Here is a 25,617-nt window from a genome sequence, read left to right as displayed (position 1 = left end):
GGTTTGACTGGGAAACCAAAGCAGATGCATTTTGCACGTTGCCACTTTCTGCCTGGTGTGCGTTTCTCTCCCTAGACCACTAAGCAGGAAATAAGGAACGTCAACCTGTATGTTTTTCAGATTCCATTTTTGGCCGAAGGGATCAGGATTCATGGAGACAAAGTCACAGAAGCACTAAGGCCATTTCATGAGAGAATGGAAGCCTGTTTCAAACAGTTAAAGGAAAAAGTGGAGAAGCAGTACGGAGTCCGGACCATGGTAAGTGGCTGGCGCGGCAGAGGGGAGGGAGCGTGTCTCTGTGTCACACTGTCCGACTGTGACAGGCTCACAGGGCCGAGTACTTGAGTTGTGTACGTGATGCCTGCTTAGGAAGTGAGATAAGGAACCTCCGGCCCTTCATCCTTTCATGTGCCAGCAAACTAGCCACCACCTTTCGATAACTGGAAATGTCAGGGTGTGTAAACGTTCGTGAATTTGCTTGATCACCAAATACCCCGCTTATGGCTGTGAACACAAGCTACCCGTAGTGTTGTGGAGCAACAGAAAGATCTCATAGACCCATGAGCAGAAAGATCTCATAGACCCATAAGCAGAAAGATCTCATAGATCCGTGCGACTCAGGCTGGTTCCCAGAGACCACACCCCAGTAACACAACACGCACGAAGGCATTAAATAACACACAGGGAAACAGCACTCATGATGTCCCAAAGCCGAGGTAGAGCCTGTGCCCAGGTCAAGGTCAGAGTCATTGAGGGGAGGAGTGGACTGCTGAGGTCTGAAGCTGTTACCTATTGGAGGAAGGGGTCACTGATCTAGGCCAAGGGTAAGTTGCAGGAGACGGGCGGGACACTGGCTGGAGGGAGGACTCACTTAGCAAAGGCTGAAGGCAGGGATTTGAATGGCAGGCCAGGGGCTGGTGCAGACACAGCCATGCCTTGGGCGGAAGATAAATTGTAAGGAGGAGCTGGGAAGGTGACCAGCCCCCCAGAGCCTGGAATGCCAGGATGTTCCAGGATGAAGGACAGAGCTGAGCTTTTTTTTTTTTTTTTTTTAACATCCTTATTGGAGCATAATTACTTTAAGCTGGGACGAAGTGGGAGTGGGATGGACATATATACACTACCAAATGTAAAACAGATAGCTAGTGGGAAGCAGCCGCATAGCACAGGGACATCAGACCTGGGCTTTTTTTTTTTTTTTTTTTTTTTTTTTTTTTTTGCGGTACACAGGCCTCTCACTGTTGTGGCCTCTCCCGTTGCAGAGCACAGGCTCCGGACGCGCAGGCTCAGCAGCCATGGCTCACGGGCCCAGCCGCTCCGTGGCATGTGGGATCTTCCCGGACCGGGGCACGAACCCATGTCCCCTGCATCGGCAGGCAGACTCTCAACCACTGCGCCACCAGGGAAGCCCCAGACCTGGGCTTTTGCTAAGAGTTGGTGCAAGGTCTCCTAGCCAGGGCCGAGATCAGGAGCATGATAAAAAAGTGGCTAGGAATTTTTATGGATGCAAAATACCTGACAGCTTAAGCCTTATGGTGGTAGGCTTGAGGCAGTCTTCATGAGCCATGCCTTAGCATCTCTGGGGGCAGGACCAGACACCTCACATCACAGCACCCCTGTGGTGCAGTTGAAAGCATCACTTGCACCCTTACTCGGGGTCTCTGGGAGCCTTGGTGAGTCCTAGCCTTGACTGCTTGTGGACTCGGGAAACGTCTGCTAGCAGATGGCTTGAGGCCCCCTTTCTCCACTGTTCGGGGGTGAGCATCAGGGTCGCAAAAAGAGGCAGCGAGACCTCTTCTGGTCTCCTGGAATCCCATGCCCGCTGGCGTATGCGAGCAGGTCTTCTGTTATCCCGCAAAGGGAAGGCAGGCTGCAGGAGTTACTCCACCTCTCCTAACGCAAGACACTCTACCTCCTAAAGAATCAGGTGTCCAACCAGGTGCGCCATTTTGGTTTTTCTTCTGACCCAGCTCCATCTTTCTGCCGTTCTCTAAACTTCTCTGCTGTTCCCTGTTGAGCTGGCTTCTTTTTGTTCACCCCTTTATCTCACTTAGCAAACACTAATTTAGTGCTTACCATGTGCCGGGGACCTTTCCGAGGTTTTTAACAATTATGGACTTCTTAGGTTCCGGCAACACAAGGAAGGAGACACTGGACATCCCCACTTTATAGATAGGGCAGCAGGAGCATGGGAAGGCTCACTAGCCCGAGCCTACACTAGGAGGTGGCAGAACTCTTCTTCTTCTCTTGCCCTTGTGGTTGGAGACATGTAAGAGGGCCAGACCACCCCTGGGAGGGGTTATGCTCTATGCTCTCCCACCCTCCCCAGCCCTGCCGGCCATGCCTGGGCCCCAGAGCCTCCAAGCCCGGGACCTAGCGCTCATCAAATGAGGTGTCTTTGGCCTTGACCACAGCAGAGCATGAGCCTGACCAAGCCAAGAGTAACACAACTGCCGGGCTATGGTCTGAAGACTCAGCAGGCAGGAATCTGGGGCCGTCGGCCCAGCAGGAACTGCTGCAGGTGAGCAGGCTTAGAAATCAGGACCACACTGGAGGAGCCTTCATTGCAAGTCAGAATCCTGGAGCTGTGCCTGATCACTCTGGAGCTTGTGACTCATTACAATCAGCGTCAAGTGGCCAGAAGAGTTTCAAAGTACATCACGGTGTACCTCTTTCAAAGTCTGATGCCACTTTTCATTCTTTCTGAGAAATAAACACTTGTGAAATCTCCCAAGTTTTCTTACTAAGTGAAAAGCTTCCTCTCTGATCAATCATTTCATGTATATTTCAGGATGACAGAAATCTGTCTGGCTCACCAGACATCCTTCATATCCCTTTCTCTGCTGTGATTCATGATTTCTCTGCGGCTTGTGCTTGCACACGGGGGAGGAGGGGCGGGGGGCAGGGCGGTTGTGTAGGCAGTGGGACGTCCTCGGACGGTGATGAGCCATTTGCACCACAGCCTGAGACGGCGTCTTCTCCACCAACGTCCCACCCCGAGGCAGGGTCAGCCAAGACATCTCCACCCCCACCAGCCAGGGGTTGACCAGGCTTATTGGGAATGAAGTTGGGAACAGAATTAAGGATGCATTTTCTACCCGTGGATGCTTTGTCCCCTGGAGCTGCCTCTCTGAGTCCACCTCCATTCTGGGACCCCGAAGGCAGGCTCTGCGGCCAGCCTCCCTTGTGCAGACAAAACGTCAGGCAGATACCCTGTCATTCTCTGAAAAATGTGGTGATAAAATGCCGTCTGGAATGAGGCTTTCCCGTCGTACTGACTTTGAGAACTTTCAAGCTCCTCAGGATACTTTGAAAAGCAATACAGTATCATCCTGTTTTTAAAAAGACGGATTTAAAAGTAAAAACCCCAGGGCTTCCCTGGTGGCACAGTGGTTGGGAATCCGCCTGCCCATGCGGGGGACACGGGTTCGAGGCCCGGTCCGGGAAGATCCCACATGCCGCGGAGCAGCTAAGCCCGTGCACCACAGCTACTGAGCCTGCGCTCTAGAGCCCGTGAACCACAACTGCTGAGTCCGCGTGCCACAACTACTGAAGCCTGGGCGCCTAGAGCCCGTGCTCCACGACGAGAGAAACCACCGCAATGAGAAGCCCACGCACCGCAATGAAGAGCAGCCCCCGCTCGCCACAACTAGAGAAAGCCTGCACACGGCAACGAAGACCCAGTGCAGCCAAAAAATAAAATAAAATTAAAAAAAATAAAATAAAAATAAAAACCCCATAGAAAGGACATAAACCATTTTGTCCATTTTTCTGGGTCAGCCTAAGCCATAGAAAGGGAAGACTTGGACACCTTCTGACTCCTAATCCACCAGCAGCTCCATGGGACACCCCCAGCCCGCTCAGCTTTGGCCTTCATTCAGACAGTCCTGGGCTCTAAGGTGCCACTGCTCCCCGGATGAAAGCACAGGAGCCTGGCCTCCTCCGTATACTTAGATAGGAATGCAGACCCGGGGTCCCCAGAGAAGAGGCCACGAGCACCAGCCACGTTCAGCACTGGTCCCCAGCTCCTGGGGAGAGGGCTGGAGTGAGTCTGTGCTTCAGGCCGTGGTAACAACAGCAAGGGCAACGGAGGCTGCAGTTCAGAGCGTGGCCCGCCCTACACGCGTCACCTGCGTCATTTCAGCTCATCCTCGCCGGCCTCTCAAGGTGGCATGATTATTCCCTACATGCTCAGGAGGAAGCTGAGACCCAGAGCAGTTCCATGTTTTATGCCAGGTCACCTCGTCCGTGCCAGAGCCAACATTCCCGCCTAATTCTAACCTCCCCCCCGCTGCCCGCGCCGCTGCAGGGACAGGGACGTCCCCTCTCTCCAAGTGTCCTAGCGCTGGAGCTACCCCATCAGGCCTGGGAGAGACCAACTGCTTCAGATGAAAACACAAAAGCCCTGGATCCTCAATTTCTAGAGGCTCTGCTTGGTCAAGAAGGAATTGGGAGGTGACTGGCCCGGGGGGACCCAGGGCCACACCCAGTGGCTGCCCTGCTGATATGGGACCAAGACTGGCTTCTGTCCGTCCTCTGCCAGAGCCGGCTCCTGCCACCCCCCTTCCCGTGTTCTTCCCAATCCGTGCTTGTGCGTCCCGACCAAGACTCTCAAGGTCGCCTCTCAGGGCAAATCGCCAGCCCTCTGTGGTTGGGGGTAGGACGCTCACAGCTGCTTCCTGGGCCTTCCCACGAGCTGGATGAGGTCATCCTGTGGCCATTGGCACCTCCTGGTCCCTGGCCGCCTCCCTCCTGTGCACCCCCTCCCTCAGCCCTGGCTGCCATGAAGATCATTTCATCAGAGAAATGGAAACCATCATGCTGGGCGCTCTTAGGAATGGGGGCTCACAGCACCCAGATGTCAGATGGGTCGTGTTTCTTCTCCACCGTAAGCAGAGCTGCATTTCCTGGAAGGCTGCGTCTCCACGTACCCAGAAGATGATGGACAACAGAGGCAGCATCTGCCAAGCCAGAAAAATCACCCGAGCACGAGGTTGACGGCTGTCTTCTCTGCCCGTCACCTGGATCCAGAGAGGACGGCGGCGTTGAAGTCAAGCTGAGGCGGTTGCCGGGGAGAAGTGGGAAGGCAGCCCCTCGCGGGTCAGGAGGCAGTTTGAGCAGGTGGCTGCTCAGAAAGACAGTCCCCAGCTTCCGGAACGCTGATCCCCACCTCTGAGCCATCCTCAGAAGCTGCTGCTGTGGGAGAACTGTCAGGGGAGAGCCTGGGTTTTGAAAGGCAGCGGCCGTGAACAGGTCTCACTCAAAGCATCAAGAGGGTCAGAGTCCCACAGAGATGCCGGAGAGAGGAGCAGTAGCCGAGCTGGGCACGGTGGTACCAGGGGTAGCAGATGGGGTGGTCAGGATGCACCTAGAGTAGCAGGCAGGACTCTTCCTTGGGAGGGTCAGGAACAGAGGGGCCCAGAACAGGCTCCCAGGGCTCAGCCGAGAGGCTGGATGAGAGGAACACTTCTGGCCTTGGCTTGCCGTCTGAATGTGTTGAAGAAAGGGAAACTACTGAATGGGAGAAAGTATCTGCAAATCATAGGACTGCTAAGGGGTTAATATCCAACATATATAAACAGCCTATGCGACTCAACATCATGAAAACAAACCACGTGGTTAAAAAATGGCCAGAGGACCTCAGTAGACATTTTTCCAAAGAGGACATGCAGATGTCCAATAGGCACATAAAAAGATGCTCAACATCACGAATCATCAGGGAAATGCAAATCAAAACCACACTGAGATAGCACCTTACATCTGTCAGAACGGCTGTCATCACAACGAACACAAATGACAAATGTTAGTGAGGATGTGGAGAAAAGGGAAGCCTTGTGCACTGTTTATGGGAATGTAAATTCGTGCAGCCAGTGTGGAAAACAGTATGGAGGTTTCTCAAAAAACTAAAAGTAGAACTACCCTATGACCCAGCAATCCCACTCATGGATACATATCTGGAAAAACCAAAAACAGTAATTCAAAAAGATACATATACCCCAGTGTTCATAGCAACATTATTTACAATTGCCAAGATGTGGAAGCAACCTCAGAAGATATGAGATATATATGAATACCACTCAGACATAAAAAAAGAAGAAAGTGTTGCCAATTTGCAGCAAAATGGATGGACTTGGAGGGTATTATGCTCAGTGAAATAAGTCAGAGAAAGATAAACACTGTATGATATCACGTATATGTGAAATCTAAAAAATACAACAAACTAATGAATATAACAGAAAAGAAGCAGACTTAACAGATATAGAGAACAAACTAGTGGTTACCAGTGGGGAGAGGGAGAGGGGAGGGACACTATAGGGGTAGGGGATTAAGAGGTACAAACTATTAGGTATAAAATAAGCTACAAAGATATATTGTACAACACAGGGAATATAGCCAGTATTTTATAATAACTGTAAATGGAATATAACCTTTTTTTTAACATCTTTATCAGAGTATAATTGCTTTACAATGGTGTATTAGTTTCTGCTTTATAACAAAGTGAATCAGCTATACATATACATATATCCCCATATCTCTTCCCTCTTGCATCTCCCTCCCTCCCACCCCTCTAGGTGGTCACAAAGCACCGAGCTGACCTCCCTGTGCTATGCGGCTGCTTCCCACTAGCCATCTGTTTTACGTTTGGTAGTGCATATATGTCCATGCCACTCTCTCAGTTTGTCACAGAAATGCCTGAGAAGAGGATATTGTAGACTGAGTTTCTAGAAACATTTTTACAATTTGGATTAATCTGCAAGTAACCACTTCCTTTTAAGTTTTCCTTATAAAAGCCAATTAATGACAATGGCTGTCTCCCTGGAGATGGCCCATGGCACCATCATTGGTGCTAAACCCAAGACGGACCAGACTCTCTGTGCTGGCAGATTTCAGCTGCATGTTAAGCCAGTGATCAGTAAACTATGGCCTGACACCTGTTCTTGTAAATAAAGTTTTATTGGAACACAGCTGTGCTCACTTATTTCTGTACTGTTTATGACTCTTTTCGTGCTTGGGACAGAGACCTTATGGCCCGCAAGCCTGAAATACTTATTATCTGACCCTTTGCAGAAAACAGTTTCCAGCTTCTGCTTTACACTGTTCTTTAGCAATTTTGAACCTTTTACTATTTTAAAATTTTATTTTATTGAAGTATAGTTGACTTACAACGTTGTCTTAATTTCTGCTGTACAGCGAGATGATTCAGTCATACATATATATATATATATATATAAATACATTCTTTTTCATATTCTTTTCCATTATAGTTTATCACAGGATATTGAATATAGTTCCCTGTGCTATACAGTAGGACCGTGTTGTTTATCCATTCCGTATGTAATAGATTGCATCTGCTAATCGCAAACTCACAATCCATCCCTCCTTTTCCCCTTGGCAGCCACAAGTCTGCTGAACCTTTTACTATTGAAGAGATAGTGTACAGATCAAATAGTATTTCATGGGCAAAACAAATATTTAAGAAACAGACCGTCTTTTCAATGGTGTTGTACAATCTGTAATCACCGTGGTCCCAGGCAGGTCTTCTATAGGTGATGGGCTGAATGAAACACCAGCTTTGGTGGAGTGGGGATGGGCTTTAGGGAGGTTGAAGCCACACAGAGAGGGAATGCCCTACAGGAGTTTGGTTTCCACATCCTCAGGTTAAAGAAAGGAGCTTCTGCTGCAGCTGCCATCCCAGATGTGCCAACATCTGGCTCGGGGTGCAGATACACTAGCATTTTGTAGCTAATTAGGTGTTGACATGTGCTGTATTTCAGTGACACTTATTTTGTTAATATACAATAGTATGACATGACAAAGAGACGATGGAAAACTCTATCCAGAGACCGTTCTTCTCTAGAATGCATCACTGGTCCACTTTCTGGTGAGAAGGAGGAGTTTTAGCAAGGCCAGCCATGGATCCATCTAATCCATTGTACCAGTCACTGGCAGGGGAGGAAATCCACCTTTAATTAAGCAGCAGGTGCATCTTATTTTAGTCTAGAGAAGTTCAGTCATTATGCATCCATATAGTTTAGTGATCTTCTTGGTTTGTCACCATGCAGAGATACAAAGTTATTAGGGACTTCCTACGTGGTCCAGTGGTTAAGACTGCGTGCTCGCAGTGCAGGGGGCATGGGTTTGATCCCTGGTCGGGGAACTAAGATCCCGCACGGCGCGGCCAAAACAAACAAAAAACCAAAATCAACAAAGTTATCTAAAGATCTTGTAAAATTCTTTCACATTCTAGATATTTTTCTACAAGTTAAATTTTTTGATCAGTACATTGTACTATGACTCTGGAACAAGTTGATGCCTCGTGGTCTTGGTAGAGAAAACTGCTTTTTAAATTTAAAAAAAAAACAAAGTTCTTCCTGGTATTTTTCACAGTATCAAATCAGATTTCAAAAAGCCTCCAAATAATCATCGTTTTTGTCTTCAACTTTGAACAAGCACATGCACTGTTCATGAAAGTGTGGACAGTTTTGATCTAGATTCCAGGCTGCTAAGACCACCTGGTCCAAGGTGTCCGCCTGTGCCAGGCTGGGCGCCTTTTGCCACAGCATCAAACAAGTCTCTGTCTCTCTGTTTCTCTCCCCTCTGCCCAACCCAGCCCTCAAGTCTGGACGACAGGAGAGGCAGCCGTCCCCGGTCCATGGTCCGATCCTTCACAATGCCTTCCTCATCCCGGCCTCTGTCTGTGGCCTCTGTCTCATCCCTGTCATCAGACAGCACCCCTTCCAGGCCGGGCTCCGATGGGTGAGTCTGGCTCAGCAGCCGGGGAGGGTTGGGAGGGGCTTCAAGAAGCCACCCAGGGCCCTGGGTTTGTTTCATCACACCTGAGAGGATTTTTAAAAATCAAAATTCTCTTTGAAATGGAGACCATCCAAGACTTTTACAATCATGGTGCCACTAAGACGTGTAGAGTCTTGTGAATTTTTGAGGAAAAATGTCTCACTTTGGGTACCACTTTGGATGAGGTTTCCATCAAATTGTAAAACCTCCAGGTGAGTGTTCAGTCCTTTTCAGCAAGTCCCGGAAGCAGTGTGATGCATTCCTTGCCAGCTGCGTGCTTGTACTTTTCATCTCTTGCTCACTTCCAAGGTGTCATGCTAGGGCAGGACTGTCACACACAGGCAGGCTTCCTTGAGAGCTGGCAGGGCCACCTTCTTTCTACAAGATCCCTTTGGAGACCCAGTTCTGCTCTTGAGCACCGGATGGCACAGAGCAACTAAGAAGGGATCAAGAACGGAACGGACGGGTGAACATTTCATTGAGCTCCCACTGTGTCTCCTGCCAAGAGAACCTCGTTACTGACATTTTTGTGTGTTTTGCGATAGCATATATGAAAAGTTTGTCCTGATTATACAGAAAGAAAAAATGTCACATGCAATTTAAACAGTAGAGAAGAACTTCTAATTGTTTTGCTGTCGAGTTTGCACAGTTGTGTGTTTGTCCGAGCCCGTTTGGTTTACAATCCATCATCCCATCCTATCAAACCCACAGGCTCCTGACCCCTGCGACACGCAGACACAAACTTCCAGGGCGCCCCAAGGGACAGCTCCAACCCAAGTGCCCTTTGTTGCCAATGACCAATGTACCCAATGAAGGATGGCAAACTGTTCCCACGTTTTTTTCCTAACAGTAATTTTTGTTGTTGTTGTTGTTGTTGTTGTTTGTGTGTTTTTTTTTGCGGTACGTGGGCCTCTCACTGTTGTGGCCTCTCCCGTTGCGGAGCACAGGCTCCGGACGCGCAGGCTCAGCAGCCATGGCTCACGGGCCCAGCCGCTCCGCGGCATGTGGGATCTTCCCGGACCGGGGCACGAACCTGTGTCCCCTGCATCGGCAGGCGGACTCTCAACCACTGCGCCACCAGGGAAGCCCGCTAACAGTAATTTTTATCAGTGTCTGCTACTTCTAAGGCCAAGTCCATATGGAAAACCTCAATTTAGAGGTATTTAAATCAAGTGTGCTTGTCACTGGGAGCAAGATTGCTAAAGAAACTTAATTCAACTTCTCCCCAGGGAAATCCCCAGGCTAGTTATAAAAAGGTTTTTATATTTCCAGGAACGTAGGGATGCGGGCAGAAAGTGATCTAGAGGTTTTAGATGGAAGAGTACTGTCCTGCATATGTGAATACATGAGTGGCAATCGTTGTCTCCACCCCTGGAGCCGTCTTTGTTTAACCTTGAACTAGAAGGCATCTTTATTAGAGTCCAGATTTTTGTTCATTCTCGGGGTTACCACCTTTCACTACCTAACGGATGTGGAGAAAATGAGGCTTTGGTCTCAAATGGCACCAGGTATGTGCAGAATAAAGTTCATCCTGTCGGCAGTTGGTTCTCATAATGTGAAAAATTTAAAGCTCGGCCTTTCTCTTGGTTCCTTGTATATTCGTCTGGATTTCACAGCACAGGTTTTCCCCGGAGCTTTAAGATGTCCACTAATCCTTTGTTTCCCTACATTAATTATCCCAAGTTCTGCCAAACCTAGAATAAAATCATGAAGATTTTTAAATTTTTGTTTATAGTAGAAGAGATATAATATTTAACAGCTAATGGATGTTGATTTAGTAGTTATTGTGTATCCAGCTGGAAAAGTCCAGATGCCCAAAATGCCTTAATAATCAAAGTCAACACTGGTGGATTTCATTAATCATTTTCAAATTTTTATTATGCAAAAATTTCAGACATATACAAAGGAGACAAAATAGCATAATGAGGCCTTGTACCAGCCATGAGCCAGCCTCAACAGTGATCAACTCCTAGCCCACACTCTCCCTCTTCCATATTATTCCGAAGCAAATCTCAGGCATCATATCATTTCATCCGTAAACATTTCAGTGTGAATTTCTAAAAGGTAAGAATTTACCAAAAACACAATCATACTACCTTCAGCACATGTAAAAAGTGAACAGTAATTCCATACTATCATCAAATATTGGTTTTAATTTCCAATTGAGGCATAAATGGCTTTTTTTTTCTTTTTAGTTTGTTTGAAAATGATCCAAGTAAGAGTCCCACTTTGCAGCTGGCTGCTGTATCTCTTTAGTTCTCTTTTAATCCGTAGATTTCCCCTTCTACTTTTTTCTTTTCATTTCTTTTCCTTGTAATTTATTTGTTGAAAAATCCAGGTTGCTTCTGGTGTCGTCTGGATTTTGCTTATTGCATCCCCTACAGTGTTATTGACTGTGTATCTCTGTCTTTCATATTTCCTGCAGATTAGTGGTCACATCTAGAGGCTTGTGCACATTCAGGCATGAGTTGGGGACAGGATGACTTCAGTGTTCTTCATTCAGAAGGACATTCGTGTCTCTCTCCCTTGCAGTGATTTTAGCAGCTATTGATAATCAATGCCTACATTCAATACCATTACTGTTCAAATCCTGCTGACCATCCAGTTTTTTCTTTTTTTTTTTTTTACAAAACGTAGCAGATGTGATTCTTGCTCTCAGCAGTCAGCGTCTTCTATGGATTTGAAATGTGGTTTTGTGAATGGTCCATCTACTAAGTGTTGACTTCCATGTGACCTCTCCCATGTCGGGGAGCCAAGGTGCTAGAACGGTCTTATTCAGAGCAGTGGTTTTGTTCTCAGTGTCCCGTTCACAAATAAGTTTGAAAGAAACCACAGCTAGGATGGCAATGTGACAGGCTTTCTAGATTTCCTTCTCTTACAATCAGTGTCCCCTTGAAGAAGACACTTCAGTCTCCAGGTGTCCCAGGAAGTCAGGCTTGGAAGGTTTCAGGACTGGGGGCTCCCAGGGGCAGGCCCGGGACCTGGCCCCTTATCTTGACAGCCCGCGTTACGGGGGTGGGATTTGCCCTCCCACAGGGCTCAGGGGCTGCCTGACATTGGGCAGCTCAAGGTCAGGGAGCTTCCGTGAACCCTCTCGGCTGACCACTTTGCTTCTCTTAACCATATGGGAATGATGGGTAGACCACAGTTTAAAAAACACATTTATGAGAAATCACAGTATAGGCTATTTCTCCTATATGACTGTATGACTCTAGCTTCTTTTAAGAGATCGTATCTCTTCTTAAATACCATTTTCATTCCATTTCATCTTGTGAAGTGGGACATCCAGCCCATGGTGCGCAGAGGTTGTGGAGACTCACCAGCAGGTGGCAGAGCTGAGACCCAGAATCTCCGTCTCAAGCTCAGTTCTCGGCTAAAACACTGAGAGCATCTCCACATCCTTGCAAGCTGGAATTGGCTCGTTTCTCACTGAGCCGTCAAAGGGCTGTCAAATGGAAGCTACCTGTGTACCGATACAGACACTTCTTTGCATTAGCATCTGCCTGTTTCTCCTCATTGCATTCGTGAATATTTCAGTATGACTGTCTCAAAGGTGAGGGCTTCCCTTTTGAAATAGACCCCAAGTACCATCCTCCCATCGTAAATCAACAGTAATCCCTGAATATAATCATCCCATATCCAGTAAGACTTTACATTTCCCTCATCATCCTGTAAGGGTTCTATTTTTTTCCCAATTTGTTTTTATCGAGATTCAAAGCTATAACCATTTCAGTCGGCAATATGTGTCTTAAGTCTCCCTTGGCCTTCCCTTTAAAATCCTTTCTTTCCTTGTAAAATTGGGCATTTCCCAGGGAGCACCTGATTCATTTTGAGTGACTTTACATGGAGCTGCAGGGCGAAAAGCGGTGGCTGTCCTGGTAAGACGCATTGATTTAAAGAACCATTTCCTTTAGGTTTGCTCTGGAACCCCTCCTGCCAAAGAAAATGCACTCCCGGTCCCAGGACAAGCTAGACAAGGACGACCCAGATAAAGAGAAGAAGGACAAGAAGAAGGAAAAAAGGAACAGCAAACATCAAGAGATATTTGATAAAGAATTTAAACCCACCGACATTCCCCTGCAGCAGTCTGAGGCTGTGATCCTCTCAGAAACGGTAATTTCACAGGGAGCTTTCCCTCGCTCCGCGGTAGCTGCCGGGACCTGTCTAGGCTCCACGTTTAGCCAAGGGGGCTGTCAATTGGATTTCATTGCATTGGCTATGAAATAGTCATTTGAAAATCGGGGGTCTCTCACGGCCCTCCTCTTGTATAACGGATGCCGTAGGGCATCCAGAGGCACAGAGGAAGCTGCATCTCTCCGGAGGATGCTTGTCTTTGCCCCCGTGCTCCATCCTCCATCCCACAGGGGCTGGGGGCAGGGCCAGCCATCAGCAGGCCCCACGTGGTTCTAGGCTCCACAGCAAAGTTGGACTTGCTTGCATTAGACATCCGGACATCTCTGGAGATGAACAGGATGCTTTTGTTGTCAGAGAGCCGTACTCCCGCCCAGCTAACGCTGTTCCCTTGCCCCTTCCTGACCAGAAATCACTAAGCCACCGTTTCTGCCCGAATGTTATAATCTGCTCAGCTAGCGTCCCAGAGCCCCTTCCCGCTGGGCTGTGCCAGCTGTACACAGGTCCGTGTTATCCTCCCAGTCTCATGTGCTCCATGCCTAAATCCCTTGGCCATCTTTCAAAAGGATTTTCAGGGACTTAACGTGACACATGCTGGTGAGTTGACATTAAAGATGGATCCCAGGGAATCTCGTTCATTCCAGAGACTGGGGTTGTGTGATGGCAGTGAAACCCAAGCAGCATGCTCTCCTCCCAGGGCTGGGCCTGGGGGGATGGGAGCTGCCGCTGCTCCCAGCAGCGCAGAGCAGCGTTTGGAGTCTGGGGGCAAAAATCAGGCACGGACAGCTTCTGGGGTGAACTGTATTCAGGACGTGCTATTTGTAGACTGGAGACAAAATAAAGAAGAGGCTCGCCGGGGCCGTCAGCTTCAGAGGTGAAGTCAGGCTTAGAGCTGCCTCCCTCTCAAAATGGATGGACATTTGCCTGTACGGTGGCCAAGCATGTGCCTGCCCTGGGCAGGGAGTCCATGACCTGTCCCGGCTGTTACTGAAGGGTTGCTTATCAAAGGGCTCAGGTGGGACCACAGTTTTATAAGACATACTTCACTGCTTGTTTATATCTTGAATACCAGAGGGTATGTTTCATCCAGACCGCATGCCATAGAGACCAGCAGCCACATGCTGCCTGGGTGTTTAGAGGTGGAAGGGAGACCCCAGAGCCACAGCGCAGTCTTCATGAAGGCAGATGCCCTTGCGAGGCCTTTGGACACAGCTTGGACTGCAGCTGGGCTTCAGTGTTTCACTGCAGAGTGCAGGGGCCCCAGGGTGTAGGGCCCGGGGCGGGACTGGCCACAGGCTAGCACTAAGTGCCCAGATGCAGCCTCACGCAGTGGGATCCAGAGGTTTCTGATGAGCCCGCCCCTGCCCCCTGTGCTCTGTTCACTCCTCTGGAAAGTTGGGAGGCCAGCGACCCTGCTGGGACGGGCTGGCACCCACCCCCACCTCTAGAGTCCAGACACCATCACTGGGTGGGGAAAGGAACAGCAACATTTTTTGAATATTTACTAAGTGCAGTGCCTGTGCAAGTCTTTCGTACATTCTAATTTAAGCTCCACTTTAAGATGTTAAAACTGAGGGCCTCAGAGGATTTGAGCCACGTGGCAGAGTTGAACAGAATTAAGTTGCGTGCACAGAAGGAAAAGGACGTGCCAGGCTCAGCCGTCATCACAGTATAAGTCTGTCCCTCCCGCCGCGGCCCTGCTTTCCCACGAGGATGCTAGCAAAGATGGGCTGAGTTCGGCGCAAAGTGCACCCCGTCCCCCATGGCTGGCCTGGGGTACCGTCAGCCAATCCACGAGAACCCACCAAGGTCAGAGCACAGAACCTGGACCCCGCTGTCGGCCTCTGAGGAGTCTCAGAATAACCACCGCTGTAGCCCCAGGGGCTAGGCCTCCTGACTGCTCGCTGGAGGCAGACTGGCTGTTCTTGTCCAGCCCAGGTAGCAGCCTGTCCTCCGGGTTACAGCTGCTGGCAAGGTCTGTGAGTCCAGTTAGGCACCTGGAGTTTCCTATTCAAGCCTCCGTGAGCCTGTGACCGGCCAGGTGCTGCGGGACAGAGCAGGTGGGCTGGTGGGCTCCGTGAGAGGCAGGGTTACCGAGTGGGGGCAGTAGCCCCGTTCCCTGGGGCGGCGCTGGGCTCGCCCTGCTCTGTGCGTCCACCTGGCCTCCTCATGCTTCTGCAGAGGTTTTCTCTGTTCCCTCCACGGGGCTGGATTCGGCTTCCTGCCTGAATTTACATCATCAACAATTTCATGACCTCTAGCTGAGCCTCTCAGGGTCTGCCTGGGGCAGAAGGGGGACCCTCCACGTGCAGTTTGCATCTCACCAGTAAACCGTCCTCTGCTCCCCGAATTGTCAGAATGTGCGCTTATGGGATGGGGTGGGAAGGATGGGAGGGCCACCCACGCAATCCCTGAATCCCCGTCTCCAGTCCCCATACACACGCAGCCGAGGAGAAGCCGGAGCTCAGCAGGCTGTCCCAGACCTCCCGCAGCAGCTGAGCTGCAGGGAACTCACCGGTTTCTGCAGATGAGGGATGACACCTGGTCTCCGGTATCTCCTTCGTTGGCATAGGATAGTTCTGGAGGTCGGCCTGTTGGCCAGTGTCCCCTCAGTCCCCCGTTTACCAAAGGGCTTAAGCCTTCCTCGCCTCCTTCCAGCCTCAGTGGCCTCCAGGGAGGCCCTGCCTTTGCAGACCACTTAGAGGCATATGCTGCCGCCCACCGGCTCTGCAGCTGACCCTCACCAGCAGGCCCAGGAATCAAGCCCCCGGAACCAGGCCCAGAGCCCTGCCCTCCCGCCCTGCCCGTCCTGGAGCAGAAATCTTGATTCCTCCTTCTCAGCTGGGTTAATAACTTTCCTAATTACTCCTACCTCGGGAGTATTTTGAACCGCTTGTGTTCGCCCAGGCCTAATGATCTGAGACCAGGTTGTAAGAAATAGATAAATAAAACACCCCGATGTTACAGATGCAGGAAGAGGCTTAGGTGTGAAAAGTCAAGTGCATCCGAAAGTCAGAGATGGGGAGGAAAAATGCAATGAAAAGTGGAAAGAATTCCTACTCGGTAATAGCGTAGCATGAGAGAAGAAACAGGAGATGAATAAAGGAAATCCTTCCGCAAGTTTCTAGATTTTCACGTACCTGCCAAGAAAGACCAAGAAATTAGGCGCCTGAGGCGTTCTGGTCACTGAGCAGGTCGTTGAGTCCACTCGTGACCCTTTGGAGCTTTCCTTGTGTGCTCTCACCCCCACTGAATGGCCCACATTACATTGATGTCCAGGGAACATGTCATGTGACATCATCCCCAGAGTGGGTAAGGAGATTATTGTGAAGCCTGTATCAGCTCTGCCAGGGCTGCCATAACAGAGTACCACAGGCTGGGCAGCTGAAACGACAGAGATTGACTGTCTCACGGTCTGGAGGCTGGACGTCCAAGATCAAGGTGTCAGCCGGGCTGGTTCCCTCTGAGGCTGTGAGGGGCGTCTGTTCCTGGCCTCTTCCCCAGCGTCTGGCGGTCGACCAGCAGTCTTTGGCCTCACTTGGCTTGTACAAGCATCACCCTGCTCTCTGCCTTCATTTTCATATGGCGCTGTCCCTGTGTGCATGCGTCAGGGTCCAAATTTCCCCCTTTTATAAGAACACCAGTCATATTGGATCAGGAGCCACTGTAACGACCTCATCTTAACTTGACCGTCTGCAGAGACCCTCTTTCCAGATAAGGTCATATCCGCAGGTACTGAGGGATTAGGACTTCAACATAGGGAATTTTGCAGTGACGCAGCTCAGCCCATGACGGATCCTAACTATGCTATTTCCGTCCCTCTGCTGTAGATAAGTCCCCTGCGGCCCCAGAGACCGAAGAGCCAGGTGATCAACGTCATGGGCAGTGAAAGACGCTTCTCGGTGTCACCGTCCTCACCGTCCTCCCAGCACACGCCTCCTCCGGTCACACCGAGGGCCAAGCTCAGCTTCAGCCTGCAGTCCAGTAAGTGGGACTCTGTCCACATTTGCTCTGTGACCTCCCCCTCGATCGAAGTCTCTAAAGTTAGACCCACCCTCTCTGTCCAGCAAACGGTGAGAGTTTTGACAAGCACCTGACTTCCTGGGAATGTGCCCTGGGACTAAAGCAAATCAGGCCAAAGCCCAGTCCTGGGCTCCTGTGCTCCCTGGGAGGAAAGCATGGGGCCCGTTCAGATCTCCAGACCTCCTGTGTGCTGGGGGTAACTCGAGAGGCATGTGGAATGTCCTCCATTTCGTGTCACCAGATAATGCAGCCCATGGGGGCCGCGTGGGGGGCTGTGAGCCTTTTTGTGTCCAGGAGGAATGGGAAGGAAGGAAGCCCTGCCAGGCTGTGCTGAGGGGCTATGGGTAGAACCTACTTTCCAGTTTTGCCCGATTTCTAGGGCCGCTCGATATATCACCACAGACTTGTGGCCTAAAACATCAGAAAGTTACTCCCTCACAGCCTAGAGGCCAGAAGTCTGAAATCGAGGTATCAACAGCCTTGCTACCGTGTAGAGTCTCAGAGGGAGAATCTGCCCATGCGTCTTCCAGCTTCTGGTGGATTCCGGCAGTCCTTGGCGTTCCTTGGCTTGTCAACGCATCACTCCAATCCCCCCACTCTCTTCCCAGGCCTGGTTCTCCGTGTTTCTGGGCTCTGTCCTCTTACAGGAGACTGGAGACTGGGTTTAGGGCCCATCGTAAATCCAGGCTGATCTCCTCTCGAGATCCTTAACTAATACATCTGTACAGACACCATTTCCAAAGAAGGTCATGTTCTGAGGTTCTGGGTGGGTGTGAATTGTGGACAGATGCTGTGGAACCCACTGCAAGTGGTACCCGGCTTTTCACCACTCAAGTCGGGCCGGCCAGAGAGGCGACATGCTGGCAGGAAGAAAGTGGCAGGGAGTGGGGACAGTAGCAGGACGAGGGCGGCCGGAGAAAGAGGATGGGGAGGGCTTTCCTGGTGGTCCAGTGGTTAAGACCTCGCCTTGCAGTTCAGGGGCTGTGGGTTCGATCCCTGGTCGGGGAGCTAAGATCCCACATGCCTCGTGACCAAAACACCAAAACACATTTTAGAAAGAAGCAATATTGAAACAAATTCAATAAAGACTTTAAAAATGGTCCACATCAAAAAAATCTTAAAAAAAAAAAAAAAAGAAGGAGGGGGGACAGGGAGCACCAGCCTGAGGAGTGGCTTGTGCAGGGCAGCAAACAGTTGTCCTCAACATCTGGTTTCTTCTCGCTGAAAGGGGAGCGGCAGAGTCTGGAGATGGTCCATCTGGTCAGGAGTCAGGACTGCCACAGTCACGAGCCTGAGAGAGCCACGAGCTTCTGGGCTCTGGAAGGTAGATGGTCTCCTGGTGTGTCCTAGTTTCACATCCTTGCACTATAACCAGTGATCTTCTTCAAAAATATTTTAATTTTTTTTATAAATAGCTAAAACAGGCACCATGGCAGCTGCTGTGGAGAACACTTTAGTGGTTCCTTGAAATTAAACATAGAATCACCATAACCCCCAGCAAGCCCACTCCTAGACATTTACCTCAGAGAATTGGACACAAGGACTCAGGCAAATTCTTGCACGTGAATATTCATAGCTGCATCATTCACAACAGCCAACGGGTGGAAACAACCCAAGGGTCCATCAGTTGATGAATAGTTAAACTAAAATGTGCATCCAGAGAAACACCCATGCAATAGAATATGATTCAGCCATTACAAAAAAAAGTTCTGGTACATGCGACAACGTGGATGAACTGGAAAACACTAAGTGAAATAAGCCAGGACAAATATTATATGATTCCAGTTATATGAAATAGCTGAAATAATCAAATTCATGGAGACAGAAAGTCGATTCGAGGGTATCAGGGGTTGGGGGGAGAGCAGAGGGGGAATTATCACTTGCAGGGTAGAGCCTTTGTGTTTGGGGAGATACAGTTGATAGTGGTGATGGTTGTGCAGCAGTGTGAATGTGGTCGATGCCACTGATTTGTACACTTAAAAATGGTTAAAATGGTAAATTTTAAATAAATACCATAATAAAAACAACCAGCCAACCAGTCATGAGGGCAGTCATTCAATCAGAGACCACCTTCTTGCTCCTGGATTCAACTGCAAGACTTCCTTATAAATTGACACAACTCTTCCTAGGAGGCACTTTCCTAGTGAAGGGTTTTTCGTCAGATGCATCATCGGGGAAAACTTTAAAAGAGACCCAACAGCAAAAATGTCAGTTTTTCTCTCTCTAACATAAATGACAAACAAATTATTTCTAAGAGTCTCAACAAAGGCCGAGAAAGTATATTGCCTTAATGATCACTCCTCTGTCTGAAAACAGCTCCTTTTTGGTTTGCTGTAAAAATGGTACTTCCCCTTGGCTTATTACTTAAAGCACCAGCCGCAGCGGCTGCTACTGCTAATAACTGCGTTTCGTACAATTGGCTTTTCCTGGTGTGAGAGTTTTGAAAGGCAGGTGGCTGGTTGTGAGCTGTGTTATTAGACTTGGCTTCAGTGAAGCTCCCCGGCTCATAACTGCAGGATGCCTGGTGCAGCGTCCCGGCCAGGCTCTGAAAACTCCAGGCGTGGACAGTCCTTGTGACCCCAACTGTGTAGATGCCACCAAGGCAGAGGGGCCTAGGAGGGATCAGAATGGTTCCAGGTTGGGAATTCCCTGGCGGTCCAGTGGTTGGGACTCTGTGCTTCCACTGCCGAGGGTCCGGGTTCGGTCCCTGATCGGGGAACTAGGCTCCCGCAGGCCTCAAGGCGCAGCATGCATAAATAAATAAATAAATAGATAAATCGTAAGTACATAAGTAAACAGTAAGTAAAATAAATAAATAAATGGCTGTTTTTCCAGGGGTCGGATCTGTCCTTGAAGCTCCGGTTTTAGGCATCTCGTGATAGTTGGTATTCTCTTTCTAGAGCATGCCCCTCGGAGGCAATGCCACCCCTGGCCTCCTCTGCCCTCTCTGCTCTCTTCTGTGCCCTGTTGACAAGCATTTCTGGGAGGAGAAGGGGTTCCCGCTTCCCTGCCACTCCTGAGAGAGCACAGAGCCGCCGTGTGTGCATCCACGCCTGCTGGGGATGTGGGTTTGACTCCGATCCACCCTGTTGCCCAGGTTTGGAGCTGAATGGCATGACTGGACTGGACGCGGCTGAGGTTCCGCCCCCTCTGCCTCTCAAAGGCACCAGCGCAGACTACGGGACCTTGACCGAGAACCTGGACCTGACAGGCTTGCCGAGCCCCCTGCCGCCTCCTCCTCACCAGAGGGTAAGTCAGGCCTCGGGAGTGGGTTCCTCACATCCCTCTCTGCACCAGGTGCAGACCCCTCCTTCCTGGTGTTAGCGTGTTTACTCTGGGCCAGCGAGACGTGATTCCGAGCAGAGGTCACAGTGGTTGGGACGCTGGCACGTGTGGTCTGTCGTTCTGTGTCCTCGCTGTAGGGACGCACTTTCCCACGGGGCCCTCAGGACAAGGCAAAGGGGGAGGAACTCCAGCCAGCGGGTCGAAGGGCCACTCTCGTGACCCTGGAGGTCACTGCACTTCTTAGGAAAGTGTGGTGTTGAGAAGTAGCTTTTGTATGAAGAGGTTTGCCTGACTTTTTAAGAAGCTGGCCGATGCCACACGTGGTGGGGGGGCCTGTGCTCCTGGACACCAGCCTTGCCCTTGAGAAGCCCTGGTCCCGGCAGTTCCTCCAGGCAGCCCGCCCTCGCACCGGCCACCCCCGGGTGGGGACAGGCACTTGCTTCACAGAGAATCTGCAAAGGAGAAGCAGGGTTGGGCAAACCCTGTTCCCCGAGGCCACCCATCCCTAGCCACACCTCTAGCTCTGAAACCTGTTCCCCGAGGCCACCCATCCCTAGCCACACCTCTAGCCCTGAAACCTACCCCACCCCGTTTAAATTCGGGGTGCTGGCTGCCGCAAGCATGGTCAGCCAACTCGAGCCCTCGTCAACACTGGTGCCCAGGCTAGTCCCCTCTCGGAAACCGTCATTAATCGCGTCTGATGTGCTCACTGCTCCGGCCTCTGGGCCCGCCTACTTATGCAAACGTCAGCTAAAAGCCTGAAAAAAACACCTAAACCCGTGCCTCTGTTACCGGCTCACGGCTCTAGAAACATTCTTTTGAGACGCCCCCCACCCCCGCATTCTCTCCTGCTTCTTAAGGCCGCTGTCACACAGGCCCCTCCTTTGCTCCCTAGCCCGGCTGCGTGCAGAGGTCCACGTGCCCACGTGAAATGACCCAGCAGCGCCGGGTGATCCGCATCCAGGTTCATCCCTCCCCCAGCCACGCTGTTCACAGCCTAATGAAATTAAAGCCGTGCAGGCTGAGGAGTAGAATATCCCCGATCACACGTGCAGCTGGTCAGCCTCTAAAACGTAATTATACGGCAACAGAACTCCTGTAGAACATCGAAGACATGAGGTAGTCATGTGGCCACGATTCTTTTCATAACAGCAAGGTGTGTTTTTTCCCCTTCTGAAACAATATAAATCCTACATTCTTTTTTCTTTCTTTTTTTTTTTTTAATGGAGACTTTTTCACTGAGCTTTCTGCAAGTTTATTATCTTCTTGTGAGAGGAGCGGAAGAAAGAGGGGATTTATTGAGAGTATATTTATTCGATTATTCCTTTTGCGTAAGAAAACCAGACAAGCGGTGGGGCTTCCTCTTTGGGGCTGAAGGGATGGTTCGTCCTTCCGAGGCTGCAGTGCCTCTCGGATCAGCCCTCTGTCCCTCGAGATTCCACGATGGGGGACCGGCCGGAGAAGGGACCAGGTGCCCCATGATGGCTTTTTAGGAATCTGGAACAGTTTTGTAGCAACTAAGGAAATGTAAGTCTGACCCCTCCCGCAGATTTTCACGACAGGTTAGAATAAAAAGAGACGCAGGGAGTTGAGAGAGATCGTTGATTGGTTGGGGTGTTGTTTTCCTGACAGCGTAGTTAACCGATTCCATCTTGATTTTCATCTTTATTTTATGAGAAAAGCAAGAGTGTCCCCCACGTCTCCTTACACTGAAAATTCTGAACTTGGAAGTGTGAGCAAGTCCATTTTTTTTTTTTTTTTTGCGGTACGTGGGCCTCTCACTGTTGTGGCCTCTCCCGTTGCGGAGCACGGGCTCCGGGCGCGCAGGCTCAGCGGCCATGGCTCACGGGCCCAGCCGCTCCGCGGCATGTGGGATCCTCCCGGACCGGGGCACGAACCCGTGTCCCCTGCATCGGCAGGCAGACTCTCAACCACTGCGCCACCAGGGAAGCCCAGCAAGTCCATTTTTGTTACAAGTCAATTCAGGGGCAACATTTGATGGTCTCGGTTTCCGGGACACATCATCTGAGATCCTGCTGCCACTGCTGTTCGGGGAAGGACAAACGTGCACAAGCTCCGGCTCCATATATAAAGGGCTGTGAGTTCCATGAGATTAATTACCCAAGTCGCCTTGCTGTCGGTGTCTTGTCTGACGTACGTGCAGTGTGAGTACCCCTCCAGGAGGCATGCCTGTGGGTTAGGGTGTCATCTCTGGAAGCAGCTGGGTTTCCAAGGGTGCCTCCCTTTCAGGCCCCGAGAGCTGTTGTGGGATAATGATCGGTTCGCCCTCCATGGGGGCTGATCCACGTCCTCCTGTCACTCTCACTGATCAGCCTCGGGCTTGTAGTCGACTCTCTCTCTAGTTGTTGCCACTTTAAGCTGTCATTTCTTTCAAAACGCCTCTTACGACTGTTAGTCCGAGCTCTCGAGCCGCTCGGTGGTGACAAGCCTACCATGCACGGCTTTGGCACAGAGGGCAGTTCCGACTGTGGCCTGGCCCCGCGCCACTCACACCGGCCCGCACTGTTTACTTCCATGTGTCAACAAGCAAACGCCTCATCAGAGCCGGAAATCGGTGTTTCCTTTGACCGTTCTTACCAGCTTAAAAAGATTGGCAAGTCTGTTCTTTTACTTGCCTGGTTACAGTGTCTAAATATCATGACATCGGTTCTGTGTTTCCACATTGATTCTCGCCTCTCTCTTAAGCCCTAGATCACTTTAGTATTTGTGTGTCTCAGAATCAGGAGGATATTTGGGCAGTGAGTTAAGACACGGCTTCGTCACTGTTCTGTGATGAAACTTCTTTTCTCACGTTGAGCTACACATGAACCTCCCCTGAGAGGCTGTGAACGATCCAGGCCGGTGCTTTGTGATCTCCTTCTGGTTGGTTCTCCCTGTGGCGTGTGCCCACTTATCCTGGTCTGTTTATATGTTCCTCCGCTCATTCATTCACTCATCCATTCATTCGTTCACTCATTTCTTTATGCATGTGGTCAACACACGTTGACCTCTTGTGCGTGTCACGTGCCCACCAAGAGCAAGGCCACCAGCTGCCCTCCAGCATTCACACCCTGACAGGTGCATCCCGTTTCTCTGACCGCCGTTATGGTTGTAAATCCATTCTTGAGAACCTAAGGCCAACTGTGGCCCATAAGCCACGTCCAGCCGGCCACCTGTCTTTGTAAATAAAGTTTTATTAGAACACCACTGCACCCATTTCTTGATAAACTGTGCTCCACTCATGAAGAATTTAAACATCCCCCTAACCTTGTTCATCCTCCTCTGTTTAGAGTTTGGGAAGCGACTGTGGATGAGAAACTACCTTGTCAGCGGGTCACCTGGATGGTGGCCGCCACCATGGCCCACTTGCTGACCCTCTCTCACGTGGCCTTTCCATTTCTGAGAGCAAAGCAGGCCTCTCACCCACCCACCCATGGAGAGCATCTCCAATGACTTGCTTGTCTCTGAACCATTTCGGGGCATCTTCAGGGGGCATGAGGAGGGACCTCTGGGTGGTCCTCACCCCGGGAGGCTCAGCTGTGACATGGCCAGGCTACCTGGCTGGCCCTGGGTCCTGCTTTGCCCACATTCACGTGTCCTTAACCATTTCAACTGCCCGCTTCTGAACCCGGTCCATTTCCAGGGGCCCTTAGGTCACCAGCACGTGGATTTAAAACCACCACCCAAAGAGCAGCGGTTACACGTCTCAGGGGCTGGTCAGACGTGTGACGTGCTACGTGTGAAATAGTGGCCGGGGCCACAGCCACGCGGTCCTGAGTGTGGCCGACCTGCCGGCCCCGAGTCACGAGGAGAGGGCAGTTCCCGCTCAGGGCTGCAGGTCGACTTTCCCTCACCGCGCCCCCCCTGCTGGCTCAGACCCCCCTGGAGTGTCCCCCGTTTTCTGTCTTCCAGCATCTCCCCCCTCCGCTGCCCAGCAAGACCCCGCCGCCGCCGCCTCCCAAGACGACGCGCAAGCAGACCTCGGTGGACTCCGGGATCGTGCAGTGAATGCGCGGCGCCCGCCGGAGAGCCAGCTGGCATCCCTCCTCTCCCTGCGCATCTTCTCCCACGTCTGGCGTTTACCTCATTGGGCCTGTGATGTCTGATGTTTAGTGCAATTGCTTTTCCTTAACAGGAGTTCGTCTCCAGCCATGGAGTGAGAGGGCTTTAGCATTGGGGAGGGAGGTGGATACGGACCCAGGACGTGCTTTTATGTTTATCAAAGTCGGAGGCTTCTGAGTGTGTCCGTCTTGAGAGAGCCGAAGTCTTGCCCAGAAGTCCTTTCTTTTTGTGCCAAATGACACATTAGCCAAGAGGCCGATTGACCTGAGTGGAGCGCAGTAAGAGAGCTTAGGCCTTCACTGCAGAACTGTGTAGTAACAGCTTACGAACCCTCATCTCTTGAGGCCAAACCCCGGCTGACTTGCAGGATGTTTTATCACACCCTCCTGGCTGCACCTGGTGGTGTGACTTTTTGTTGGTTGAGTCTCCCTTCAACTTATATCAGGCAACTAAGGTCAGCCCTTTCAGGGATGTTCCTGCTTTCCTTTGGTATAATTTAAAATAGGCTATTTCTCTGCTACTGAACAGTTACTAATTTATGGAGTGGAGACACCATTAAAAATACTGGGATCAAGTGGAAAAATAAATGAGTATAGGCAGATCAGTTTTCTCTCTTTTTCGAAAAACAATATGTAGACCACAGGAGATGGTTTTAATTGGGTGAATTCTTCTTGTGCTCATTCTGTACAGAAGTTTGTATATATGAGGGTCTTTAGAACTTGTTTTAATTTTTGTGGTCCTTCTGTTTATTGTAATACGTGTCCGCAAATGGTTCCCAATATGTGTTCTTAACGTTTAACTGAGGGAAGTGTAAAAAAAAACCAAATTAAGTTTTCTTGGTTTTTTTTTCCCGAAGCTCAAGTCCTAAAAATCATTGTGGACAATGATTTAAAAAAAAAAAAAAAAAAAAAAAACTAACTTAGTATAACCTAATATTTTTATTCTATCATCTATATTTTTTTATTCACTATAATCATGATATTCTTCTAGTAGGCTCGAAAATTAATCCATGACAATGAAAAATAAAATGTCATTTAAAAAGACTCGCAGTGTCTGACATACTATGTTGTTATCCCTTGATGTAAAATGTAAAAGCCGCTCTTTTCTATTTTGCTTTCTTAAAGAGCTTTGTGATGCATGTTTATCTGCATGTACATCCTTCTCAAACACCGGTCTTAATCATCTGTGTTTAATTGTCTCTGACTTGGAGGCCAGATAGACAGCACCCACATGCCTCTGCATGCGTCTTTGCATGTCCTTACAGACAGCAGACCTGAGCCTAGCGAAGGCTGGAGCTTTCTCCCCTCCACCCAACCCCGGGGC

At 50.0% G+C, this 25,617-nt stretch overlaps 1 protein-coding gene across 2 annotated transcripts in view; it reads left to right on the top strand.

Annotated features, from left to right (window-relative positions):
• DOCK1 (dedicator of cytokinesis 1) overlaps positions 1 to 25,319 on the top strand; it is a 535,086-nt gene extending 509,767 nt beyond the window's left edge. For both annotated transcript variants that reach the window (XM_081220288.1, XM_081220287.1), the window contains exons 47-52: positions 121 to 258; positions 8,612 to 8,757; positions 12,708 to 12,906; positions 16,755 to 16,908; positions 20,045 to 20,196; positions 24,145 to 25,319. In XM_081220288.1, coding sequence (XP_081076414.1) covers positions 121 to 258; positions 8,612 to 8,757; positions 12,708 to 12,906; positions 16,755 to 16,908; positions 20,045 to 20,196; positions 24,145 to 24,240 — 885 coding nt within the window. In that variant the 3' untranslated portion in view covers positions 24,241 to 25,319. The remainder of the gene's footprint in view (positions 1 to 120; positions 259 to 8,611; positions 8,758 to 12,707; positions 12,907 to 16,754; positions 16,909 to 20,044; positions 20,197 to 24,144) is intronic.
• Positions 25,320 to 25,617: the final 298 nt, after the last annotated feature.

Source organism: Mesoplodon bidens (genome assembly GCF_964165515.1).
Source record: "Mesoplodon bidens genome assembly, chromosome: 1".
NCBI classification, from domain to species: Eukaryota; Metazoa; Chordata; class Mammalia; order Artiodactyla; family Ziphiidae; genus Mesoplodon; species Mesoplodon bidens.
This window is presented reverse-complemented; position numbering and strand designations above follow the sequence as displayed.